This window comes from Argentina silus (genome assembly GCF_951799395.1).
Source record: "Argentina silus genome assembly, chromosome: 17".
Classification (NCBI taxonomy): domain Eukaryota; kingdom Metazoa; phylum Chordata; class Actinopteri; order Argentiniformes; family Argentinidae; genus Argentina; species Argentina silus.
In genome coordinates this window covers 127,670-138,967 of record NC_139671.1, presented here as the reverse complement: position 1 = coordinate 138,967, position 11,298 = coordinate 127,670, and the positions used below count along the sequence as shown (strand labels likewise).

Sequence of the window (11,298 nt, the reverse complement as noted above, 5' to 3'; positions counted from 1 at the left end):
TAATCATGGAATTAACTTAATGAGCCTTTATCTCTAGCAATTTGTAAAAACATGTATTGTGTGTTTATTGTAATAAATACATATTTATTGAACGTGTCTTAACTTGATTTGGTAAAGCAGTTATTGTTATTGATGACAATGGATTTCTTATATATCATTTTCTGAATTTAGAAGGGCTGTCAAAAACATCTGTTGCTGAGCAACCCAGAACTTTGTAGTCAAACTGCGTTTCACTGTTGTCACAACCTTTACAAACACTCTATTTTCAGCCAATCAGCACTCACCTGACAGATAAACAATGAATATAATCATCATTTATTTGTGTAATTCCTCCCAGAGAGATATTTCCTCTCTTCAGTACGGGTGTGAACTTGCTGGAGTCGTGTGAGACTTTCTAATCTACCGCTGCGGTTTGCTGCTGTTAAAAAGCACTCTGTCATCAACAGGAAATTAAACTCTGCCATTTCGATTGGTCCAGATTATACATCCGTTTTGGGATTCCAATATGTATTACAGTTATGACTGACCATCCGTCACAAGTTGACCTTCTAGAAACCTGAAGGTCCGATACTTACTGGATCAGGAGGCAGGAACAGCTAACTCCCTGTTACCAGAGAGAGCGAGAGAGAGAGAGAGAGAGAGAGAGAGAGAGAGAGAGAGAGAAGAGAGAGAGAGGGAGGGAGGGAGGGAGGGAGAGAGAGAGACACACACACACACACACAGAGACCAGGGGTGACATTTGACCTTTAGGCTGGCAGCAGTGGGATAGTGCTGTAGAGTCTTTAAACATTCCTCAGTCAGTGACATTTCCTCCTGGCCTCCCTCCCTCCTCGCTGCCTCCCTCCCTCCCTCCTCACTGCCTCCCTCCCTCCCTCCCTCCTGGCCTCCCTCCCTCCCTCCTCACTGCCTCCCTCCCTCCTGGCCTCCCTCCCTCCCTCCTCACTGCCTTCCTCCCTCCTGGCCTCCCTCCCGGCCTCCCTCCCTCCCTCCTCACTGCCTCCCTCCCTCCCTCCCTCCTGGCCTCCCTCCCTCCCTCCTCACTGCCTCCCTTCCTCCCTCCTGGCCTCCCTCCCTCCCTCCTCACTGCCTCCCTTCCTCCCTCCCTCCCTCCTGGCCTCCCTCCCTCCCGGCCTCCCTCCCTAATAAAACACCAGGTGACTTCTGACCTCCGCTCAGGGGCTTAGTCTGACACAGCCGTCCCCCCGCTGATTGGACAGAGAACACAGAGATGGAATTAGAATCTCTGTGTCAAATGAGGCGGTATGAGCCAATCACAGGCCATCGTAGGGGGTCTCCCTCATCTGGGGGCGGCGTCTGCAGGGGCGGAGCCTGGGCCGTTCTAGAACACGCCTCTAAGGGTCTCACAGAGGGACATTCCTTGGCTTTGCATCGCTGAAAACGTTTTGGCTTCTGCTGAAATGTTCTTTTAATGACAGGAAACTGAGTAACATAGTAACATAATAGAATAGAATATCTGCCATTTAGCTTTTATCTAAAATGACAGACTGGACCACAGACTCAAACTGAGCTGTTTATTCTGTGTGAAACTGAAGGAAGGCAGGAAGTCATCATAGTCAAATGTACTTTATTTCTTTGTTTCAACATCAGAAACGTAAAACAAGCGTCAAGTTTCCAAAGAAGGAGAAGCAGGGTTCCTAATCCAGGGTTTCAACAGCTTCGAACTGTCAATTCTACAACCAGGAGGGAAGGAGGAGGGGAGGGGGAGAGGGAAGGGAGGGAAGGAGGAGGGGAGGGAAGGAGGAGGGGAGGGAAGGGAGGGATGGAACAGGTTGTGGTCTCAGTCCAGGTGTTTCACCATATACGGTCCCTCCAGCTCATAGCCCAACTTCCTGTAGTAGTTCCTGGTTCCGACGCCTGAAACAAAAGGTTGAGAATGAGAGAGAGAGAGAGAGAGAGAGAGAGAGAGAGAGAGAGGGAGAGAGAGAGACAGAGAGAGAGGGAGACAGAGAGAGAGAGGGAGACAGAGAGAGAGAGAGAGAGAGAGAGAGAGAGGGAGAGACAGAGACAGAGAGAGAGAGAGGGAGAGACAGAGACAGAGAGAGAGAGAGAGAGAGAGAGAGAGAGGGAGAGACAGAGACAGAGAGGGAGAGAGAGAGAGACAGAGAGAGAGAGAGAGAGAGAGGGAGAGAGAAAGAGAGAGAGAGGGAGAGAGAGACAGAGAGAGAGGGAGACAGAGAGAGAGAGAGACAGAGAGACAGAGGGAGGGACAGAGAGAGAGAGACAAAGAGAGAGGGAGGGAGAGAGAGGGAGAGAGAGAGGGAGGGAGAGGGAGAGAGAGAGACAAAGAGAGAGGGAGGGAGAGAGAGAGAGGGAGGGAGAGGGAGAGAGACAGAGAGAGAGAGAGACAAAGAGAGAGAGAGAGAGAGAGAGAGAGACAGAGAGAGAGAGAGAGAGAGAGAGAGGGAGACAGAGAGAGAGAGAGAGAGAGGAGAGGACGGACCTGAGATGACGGCCAGCTTAGCCGAGCCGTGCTCCTCTCTGGCGATCCGTGCTGCTTCCTCCATCAACATCATCCCAAAGCCCTGGAGAAGAGGAGGGGGAGGAGGAGGAGGGGGAGGAGGAGGAGGAAGGGGAGGAGGAGGAGAAATCACTGAATAACACCCACTGTGTATGTGTGTGTGTGTGTGTGTGTGTGTGTGTGTGTGTGTGTGTGTGTGTGTGTGTGTGTGTGTGTGTTTACCTGGTGTTGGAACTTGCTGGGGTCTCTGCTGTTGATTGGCACCACGCTTCCATAGACATGCAGCTCACGCACGATGGACACGCCCCCTTTGAGCTCGGGGCGAAATGATTGGGCCGAGCAGCGGCGGAGACGCAGCAGACCAATCAGAATGTCCTGCTCAGGATCCTCGTAGGACAGGAACGTCTCCCAGCCTCCACTGGCCACGTAGTCCCTACGGACGAGCTCCACCTGGAGGCACACCCCCCCCCCCCACACACACACACACACACACACACACACACAGTTATGGTTCCAACCTGGGGCCATGGAGGGTTTCATAGAGGTGTGTGTGTGTGTTTGTTAGTGTGTGTGGGAATTTCATCATCCACCACCTGACCTCAGAGGTTACCTGGTAGGGTCGCACTTTGTGATGGATCTCCTGGATGCCGACCTCTCTGGTCCTCACGTCTCGACACTGCACACACACACACACACACACACACACACACACACACACACACACACACACACACACACACACACACACACACACACACACACACACACACACACACACACACACACACACACACACACACACACACACACACACACACACACACACACAGAGTTATGGTTCCAACCTGGGGCCATGGAGGGTTTCTAGAGGTGTGTGTAAGTAGTGGTAGTCTAGTGGTAGTGGTAGTCTAGTGGTAGTCTGGTGGTAGTCTGGTGGTAGTCTGGTGGTCTATTGGTAGTCTAGTGGTAGTCTAGTGGTAGTCTGGTGGTAGTGGTAGTCTAGTGGTAGTGGTAGTCTAGTGGTAGTGGTAGTCTAGTGGTAGTGGTAGTCTAGTGGTAGTCTAGTGGTAGTGGTAGTCTAGTGGTAGTGGTAGTCTAGTGGTAGTGGTAGTCTAGTGGTAGTGGTAGTCTAGTGGTAGTGGTAGTCTAGTGGTAGTCTAGTGGTAGTCTAGTGGTAGTGGTAGTCTAGTGGTAGTGTAGTGGTAGTGGTAGTCTAGTGGTAGTCTAGTGGTAGTCTAGTGGTAGTGGTAGTCTAGTGGTAGTCTAGTGGTAGTGGTAGTCTAGTGGTAGTCTAGTGGTAGTCTAGTGGTAGTGGTAGTCTAGTGGTAGTCTAGTGGTAGTGGTAGTCTAGTGGTAGTCTAGTGGTAGTCTAGTGGTAGTGGTAGTCTAGTGGTAGTCTAGTGGTAGTGGTAGTCTAGTGGTAGTGGTAGTCTAGTGGTAGTGGTAGTCTAGTGGTAGTCTAGTGGTAGTGGTAGTCTAGTGGTAGTCTAGTGGTAGTGGTAGTCTAGTGGTAGTCTAGTGGTAGTCTAGTGGTAGTGGTAGTCTAGTGGTAGTCTAGTGGTAGTGGTAGTCTAGTGGTAGTCTAGTGGTAGTGGTAGTCTAGTGGTAGTCTAGTGGTAGTCTAGTGGTAGTGGTAGTCTAGTGGTAGTCTAGTGGTAGTGGTAGTCTAGTGGTAGTCTAGTGGTAGTCTAGTGGTAGTGGTAGTCTAGTGGTAGTGGTAGTCTAGTGGTAGTCTGGTGGTAGTGGTAGTGGTAGTCTAGTGGTAGTCTAGTGGTAGTGGTAGTCTAGTGGTAGTGGTAGTCTAGTGGTAGTGGTAGTCTAGTGGTAGTCTAGTGGTAGTCTAGTGGTAGTCTAGTGGTAGTCTAGTGGTAGTGGTAGTCTAGTGGTAGTCTAGTGGTAGTCTAGTGGTAGTGGTAGTCTAGTGGTAGTGGTAGTCTAGTGGTAGTGGTAGTCTAGTGGTAGTCTAGTGGTAGTGGTAGTCTAGTGGTAGTCTAGTGGTAGTGGTAGTGGTAGTCTAGTGGTAGTCTAGTGGTAGTGGTAGTCTAGTGGTAGTGGTAGTCTAGTGGTAGTCTAGTGGTAGTCTAGTGGTAGTCTAGTGGTAGTGGTAGTCTAGTGGTAGTGGTAGTGGTAGTCTAGTGGTAGTCTAGTGGTAGTGGTAGTCTAGTGGTAGTCTAGTGGTAGTGGTAGTCTAGTGGTAGTCTAGTGGTAGTGGTAGTCTAGTGGTAGTCTAGTGGTAGTGGTAGTCTAGTGGTAGTCTAGTGGTAGTCTAGTGGTAGTCTAGTGGTAGTGGTAGTCTAGTGGTAGTCTAGTGGTAGTGGTAGTCTAGTGGTAGTGGTAGTCTAGTGGTAGTGGTAGTCTAGTGGTAGTGGTAGTGGTAGTCTAGTGGTAGTGGTAGTCTAGTGGTAGTCTAGTGGTAGTGGTAGTGGTAGTCTAGTGGTAGTGGTAGTCTAGTGGTAGTCTAGTGGTAGTCTAGTGGTAGTCTAGTGGTAGTCTAGTGGTAGTGGTAGTCTAGTGGTAGTGGTAGTCTAGTGGTAGTCTAGTGGTAGTGGTAGTCTAGTGGTAGTCTAGTGGTAGTGGTAGTCTAGTGGTAGTCTAGTGGTAGTCTAGTGGTAGTGGTAGTCTAGTGGTAGTGGTAGTCTAGTGGTAGTCTAGTGGTAGTGGTAGTCTAGTGGTAGTGGTAGTCTAGTGGTAGTGGTAGTCTAGTGGTAGTCTAGTGGTAGTGGTAGTCTAGTGGTAGTCTAGTGGTAGTCTAGTGGTAGTGGTAGTCTAGTGGTAGTGGTAGTCTAGTGGTAGTCTAGTGGTAGTCTAGTGGTAGTCTAGTGGTAGTGGTAGTCTAGTGGTAGTCTAGTGGTAGTCTAGTGGTAGTGGTAGTCTAGTGGTAGTCTAGTGGTAGTGGTAGTCTAGTGGTAGTGGTAGTCTAGTGGTAGTGGTAGTCTAGTGGTAGTCTAGTGGTAGTCTAGTGGTAGTCTAGTGGTAGTGGTAGTCTAGTGGTAGTCTAGTGGTAGTGGTAGTCTAGTGGTAGTCTAGTGGTAGTGGTAGTCTAGTGGTAGTGGTAGTCTAGTGGTAGTGGTAGTCTAGTGGTAGTGGTAGTCTGGTGGTAGTGGTAGTCTAGTGGTAGTCTAGTGGTAGTCTAGTGGTAGTCTAGTGGTAGTGGTAGTCTAGTGGTAGTCTAGTGGTAGTGGTAGTCTAGTGGTAGTGGTAGTCTAGTGGTAGTCTAGTGGTAGTGGTAGTCTAGTGGTAGTGGTAGTCTAGTGGTAGTCTAGTGGTAGTCTAGTTGTAGTGGTAGTCTAGTGGTAGTCTAGTGGTAGTGGTAGTGGTAGTCTAGTGGTAGTCTAGTGGTAGTCTAGTGGTAGTCTAGTGGTAGTTGTAGTCTAGTGGTAGTCTAGTGGTAGTCTAGTGGTAGTGGTAGTCTAGTGGTAGTCTAGTGGTAGTGGTAGTCTAGTGGTAGTCTAGTGGTAGTGGTAGTCTAGTGGTAGTCTAGTGGTAGTCTAGTGGTAGTCTAGTGGTAGTGGTAGTCTAGTGGTAGTCTAGTGGTAGTGGTAGTCTAGTGGTAGTCTAGTGGTAGTGGTAGTCTAGTGGTAGTGGTAGTCTAGTGGTAGTGGTAGTCTAGTGGTAGTGGTAGTCTGGTGGTAGTGGTAGTCTAGTGGTAGTCTAGTGGTAGTCTAGTGGTAGTGGTAGTCTAGTGGTAGTCTAGTGGTAGTGGTAGTCTAGTGGTAGTGGTAGTCTAGTGGTAGTCTAGTGGTAGTGGTAGTCTAGTGGTAGTGGTAGTCTAGTGGTAGTCTAGTGGTAGTCTAGTGGTAGTCTAGTTGTAGTGGTAGTCTAGTGGTAGTCTAGTGGTAGTGGTAGTGGTAGTCTAGTGGTAGTCTAGTGGTAGTCTAGTGGTAGTCTAGTGGTAGTTGTAGTCTAGTGGTAGTCTAGTGGTAGTCTAGTGGTAGTGGTAGTCTAGTGGTAGTCTAGTGGTAGTGGTAGTCTAGTGGTAGTCTAGTGGTAGTGGTAGTCTAGTGGTAGTCTAGTGGTAGTCTAGTGGTAGTGGTAGTGGTAGTGGTAGTCTAGTGGTAGTCTAGTGGTAGTCTAGTGGTAGTGGTAGTGGTAGTGGTAGTCTAGTGGTAGTGGTAGTCTAGTGGTAGTGGTAGTCTAGTGGTAGTCTAGTGGTAGTGGTAGTCTAGTTGTAGTGGTAGTCTAGTGGTAGTCTAGTGGTAGTCTAGTGGTAGTGGTAGTCTAGTGGTAGTGGTAGTCTAGTGGTAGTCTAGTGGTAGTCTAGTGGTAGTCTAGTGGTAGTCTAGTGGTAGTGGTAGTGGTAGTCTAGTGGTAGTCTAGTGGTAGTCTAGTGGTAGTGGTAGTCTAGTGGTAGTCTAGTGGTAGTCTAGTGGTAGTCTAGTGGTAGTGGTAGTCTAGTGGTAGTGGTAGTCTAAGTGGTAGTCTAGTGGTAGTCTAGTGGTAGTGGTAGTGGTAGTGGTAGTCTAGTGGTAGTGGTAGTCTAGTGGTAGTCTAGTGGTAGTGGTAGTCTAGTGGTAGTCTAGTGGTAGTCTAGTGGTAGTGGTAGTGGTAGTGGTAGTCTAGTGGTAGTGGTAGTCTAGTGGTAGTCTAGTGGTAGTGGTAGTCTAGTGGTAGTGGTAGTCTAGTGGTAGTCTAGTGGTAGTGGTAGTCTGGTGGTAGTGGTAGTCTAGTGGTAGTCTAGTGGTAGTGGTAGTCTAGTGGTAGTGGTAGTCTAGTGGTAGTCTAGTGGTAGTGGTAGTCTAGTGGTAGTGGTAGTTAGTCTAGTGGTAGTCTAGTGGTAGTCTAGTGGTAGTGGTAGTCTAGTGGTAGTCTAGTGGTAGTCTAGTGGTAGTCTGGTGGTAGTGGTAGTCTAGTGGTAGTCTAGTGGTAGTGGTAGTCTAGTGGTAGTGGTAGTCTAGTGGTAGTCTAGTGGTAGTGGTAGTCTAGTGGTAGTGGTAGTCTAGTGGTAGTGGTAGTCTAGTGGTAGTCTAGTGGTAGTGGTAGTCTAGTGGTAGTGGTAGTCTAGTGGTAGTCTAGTGGTAGTGGTAGTCTAGTGGTAGTCTAGTGGTAGTGGTAGTCTAGTGGTAGTGGTAGTCTAGTGGTAGTGGTAGTCTAGTGGTAGTGGTAGTCTAGTGGTAGTCTAGTGGTAGTGGTAGTCTAGTGGTAGTGGTAGTCTAGTGGTAGTGGTAGTCTAGTGGTAGTGGTAGTCTAGTGGTAGTCTAGTGGTAGTGGTAGTCTAGTGGTAGTCTAGTGGTAGTGGTAGTCTAGTGGTAGTCTAGTGGTAGTGGTAGTGGTAGTCTAGTGGTAGTCTAGTGGTAGTGGTAGTCTAGTGGTAGTGGTAGTCTAGTGGTAGTCTAGTGGTAGTGGTAGTCTAGTGGTAGTCTAGTGGTAGTCTAGTGGTAGTGGTAGTCTAGTGGTAGTGGTAGTCTAGTGGTAGTGGTAGTCTAGTGGTAGTGGTAGTCTAGTGGTAGTCTAGTGGTAGTCTAGTGGTAGTGGTAGTCTAGTGGTAGTCTAGTGGTAGTGGTAGTCTAGTGGTAGTGGTAGTCTAGTGGTAGTGGTAGTCTAGTGGTAGTGGTAGTCTAGTGGTAGTGGTAGTCTAGTGGTAGTCTAGTGGTAGTCTAGTGGTAGTGGTAGTCTAGTGGTAGTGGTAGTCTAGTGGTAGTCTAGTGGTAGTGGTAGTCTAGTGGTAGTGGTAGTCTAGTGGTAGTCTAGTGGTAGTCTAGTGGTAGTCTAGTGGTAGTTGTAGTGGTAGTCTAGTGGTAGTCTAGTGGTAGTCTAGTGGTAGTGGTAGTCTAGTGGTAGTCTAGTGGTAGTCTAGTGGTAGTGGTAGTCTAGTGGTAGTCTAGTGGTAGTGGTAGTCTAGTGGTAGTCTAGTGGTAGTCTAGTGGTAGTGGTAGTCTAGTGGTAGTCTAGTGGTAGTCTAGTGGTAGTGGTAGTCTAGTGGTAGTGGTAGTCTAGTGGTAGTGGTAGTCTAGTGGTAGTCTAGTGGTAGTCTAGTGGTAGTGGTAGTCTAGTGGTAGTGGTAGTCTAGTGGTAGTGGTAGTCTAGTGGTAGTCTAGTGGTAGTGGTAGTCTGGTGGTAGTGGTAGTCTAGTGGTAGTCTAGTGGTAGTCTAGTGGTAGTGGTAGTCTAGTGGTAGTCTAGTGGTAGTCTAGTGGTAGTCTAGTGGTAGTCTAGTGGTAGTCTAGTGGTAGTCTGGTGGTAGTGGTAGTCTAGTGGTAGTCTAGTGGTAGTGGTAGTCTAGTGGTAGTGGTAGTCTAGTGGTAGTGGTAGTCTAGTGGTAGTCTAGTGGTAGTCTAGTGGTAGTGGTAGTCTAGTGGTAGTCTAGTGGTAGTCTAGTGGTAGTGGTAGTCTAGTGGTAGTCTAGTGGTAGTCTGGTGGTAGTGGTAGTCTAGTGGTAGTCTAGTGGTAGTGGTAGTCTAGTGGTAGTGGTAGTCTAGTGGTAGTCTAGTGGTAGTGGTAGTCTAGTGGTAGTGGTAGTCTAGTGGTAGTGGTAGTCTAGTGGTAGTCTAGTGGTAGTGGTAGTCTAGTGGTAGTGGTAGTCTAGTGGTAGTCTAGTGGTAGTCTAGTGGTAGTGGTAGTCTAGTGGTAGTCTAGTGGTAGTGGTAGTCTAGTGGTAGTGGTAGTCTAGTGGTAGTCTAGTGGTAGTCTAGTTGTAGTGGTAGTCTAGTGGTAGTCTAGTGGTAGTCTAGTGGTAGTCTAGTGGTAGTGGTAGTCTAGTGGTAGTCTAGTGGTAGTGGTAGTCTAGTGGTAGTCTAGTGGTAGTGGTAGTCTAGTGGTAGTCTAGTGGTAGTCTAGTGGTAGTCTAGTGGTAGTGGTAGTCTAGTGGTAGTCTAGTGGTAGTCTAGTGGTAGTGGTAGTCTAGTGGTAGTGGTAGTCTAGTGGTAGTCTAGTGGTAGTCTAGTGGTAGTCTAGTGGTAGTCTAGTGGTAGTGGTAGTCTAGTGGTAGTCTAGTGGTAGTGGTAGTGGTAGTCTAGTGGTAGTCTAGTGGTAGTCTAGTGGTAGTCTAGTGGTAGTCTAGTGGTAGTGGTAGTCTAGTGGTAGTGGTAGTGGTAGTCTAGTGGTAGTCTAGTGGTAGTCTAGTGGTAGTGGTAGTCTAGTGGTAGTGGTAGTCTAGTGGTAGTCTAGTGGTAGTGGTAGTCTAGTGGTAGTGGTAGTCTAGTGGTAGTCTAGTGGTAGTGGTAGTGGTAGTCTAGTGGTAGTCTAGTGGTAGTGGTAGTCTAGTGGTAGTCTAGTGGTAGTGGTAGTCTAGTGGTAGTCTAGTGGTAGTGGTAGTGGTAGTCTAGTGGTAGTGGTAGTCTAGTGGTAGTCTAGTGGTAGTCTAGTGGTAGTCTAGTGGTAGTGGTAGTCTAGTGGTAGTCTAGTGGTAGTGGTAGTCTAGTGGTAGTCTAGTGGTAGTCTAGTGGTAGTCTAGTGGTAGTGGTAGTCTAGTGGTAGTGGTAGTCTAGTGGTAGTCTAGTGGTAGTCTAGTGGTAGTGGTAGTCTAGTGGTAGTCTAGTGGTAGTCTAGTGGTAGTCTAGTGGTAGTCTAGTGGTAGTCTAGTGGTAGTGGTAGTCTAGTGGTAGTGGTAGTCTAGTGGTAGTGGTAGTCTAGTGGTAGTCTAGTGGTAGTCTAGTGGTAGTGGTAGTCTAGTGGTAGTGGTAGTCTAGTGGTAGTGGTAGTCTAGTGGTAGTCTAGTGGTAGTCTAGTGGTAGTGGTAGTCTAGTGGTAGTCTAGTGGTAGTCTAGTGGTAGTGGTAGTCTAGTGGTAGTGGTAGTCTAGTGGTAGTCTGGTGGTAGTCTAGTGGTAGTGGTAGTCTAGTGGTAGTGGTAGTCTAGTGGTAGTCTAGTGGTAGTCTAGTGGTAGTCTAGTGGTAGTGGTAGTCTAGTGGTAGTGGTAGTCTAGTGGTAGTCTAGTGGTAGTGGTAGTCTAGTGGTAGTCTAGTGGTAGTCTAGTGGTAGTCTAGTGGTAGTCTAGTGGTAGTGGTAGTCTAGTGGTAGTCTAGTGGTAGTCTAGTGGTAGTCTAGTGGTAGTCTAGTGGTAGTGGTAGTCTAGTGGTAGTCTAGTGGTAGTGGTAGTCTAGTGGTAGTCTAGTGGTAGTGGTAGTCTAGTGGTAGTCTAGTGGTAGTGGTAGTCTAGTGGTAGTCTAGTGGTAGTGGTAGTCTAGTGGTAGTCTAGTGGTAGTCTAGTGGTAGTCTAGTGGTAGTGGTAGTCTAGTGGTAGTCTAGTGGTAGTCTAGTGGTAGTGGTAGTCTAGTGGTAGTCTAGTGGTAGTCTAGTGGTAGTCTAGTGGTAGTCTAGTGGTAGTGGTAGTCTAGTGGTAGTCTAGTGGTAGTCTAGTGGTAGTCTAGTGGTAGTCTAGTGGTAGTCTAGTGGTAGTCTAGTGGTAGTGGTAGTCTAGTGGTAGTCTAGTGGTAGTCTAGTGGTAGTGGTAGTCTAGTGGTAGTCTAGTGGTAGTGGTAGTCTAGTGGTAGTCTAGTGGTAGTGGTAGTGGTAATTAGTGGAGACAAGCTGGTGAAGTTAGAAGTTACCCCTGGTGTGATGACGCCCCTGATGACACCTGTGTGTGTGTGTGTGTGTGTGTGTGTGTGTGTGTGTGTGTGTGTCTCACCTCTGTTCCCATGTCCTTCATCCTAGCCAGAGCTAGCTCCCGCAGGTTACCATGCTCCACCCCAGAACTCACCAGAGGCATGGGGATGTCCCTGAGGGAGGGAGGGAGGGAGGGAGGGAGGGAGGGAGGGAAGGAGGGAGAGAGAGGTAAAGGGCAATACCATGAGCTTCAATTATTTGTATGCCTTATACTTTAGGTTGTGTGTGTGTGTGTGTGTGTGTGTGTGTGTGTGTAGGGAGTGGTCTGACCTCTGAA

At 48.3% G+C, this 11,298-nt stretch overlaps 1 protein-coding gene across 3 annotated transcripts in view; it reads right to left on the bottom strand.

The window, feature by feature from the left end:
• Positions 1–1,568: 1,568 nt before the first annotated feature.
• elp3 (elongator acetyltransferase complex subunit 3) overlaps positions 1,569–11,298 on the bottom strand; it is an 18,019-nt gene continuing 8,289 nt past the window's right edge. For all 3 annotated transcript variants that reach the window (XM_083689513.1, XM_083689511.1, XM_083689512.1), the window contains 6 exons: positions 11,292–11,298; positions 11,044–11,134; positions 3,090–3,155; positions 2,702–2,929; positions 2,462–2,543; positions 1,569–1,875 (listed from right to left, as the gene is read on the bottom strand). The exon at positions 11,292–11,298 is cut by the window's right edge and continues 187 nt beyond it. In XM_083689513.1, the coding sequence (XP_083545639.1) occupies positions 1,799–1,875; positions 2,462–2,543; positions 2,702–2,929; positions 3,090–3,155; positions 11,044–11,134; positions 11,292–11,298 (551 nt within the window). In that variant the 3' untranslated portion in view covers positions 1,569–1,798. The remainder of the gene's footprint in view (positions 1,876–2,461; positions 2,544–2,701; positions 2,930–3,089; positions 3,156–11,043; positions 11,135–11,291) is intronic.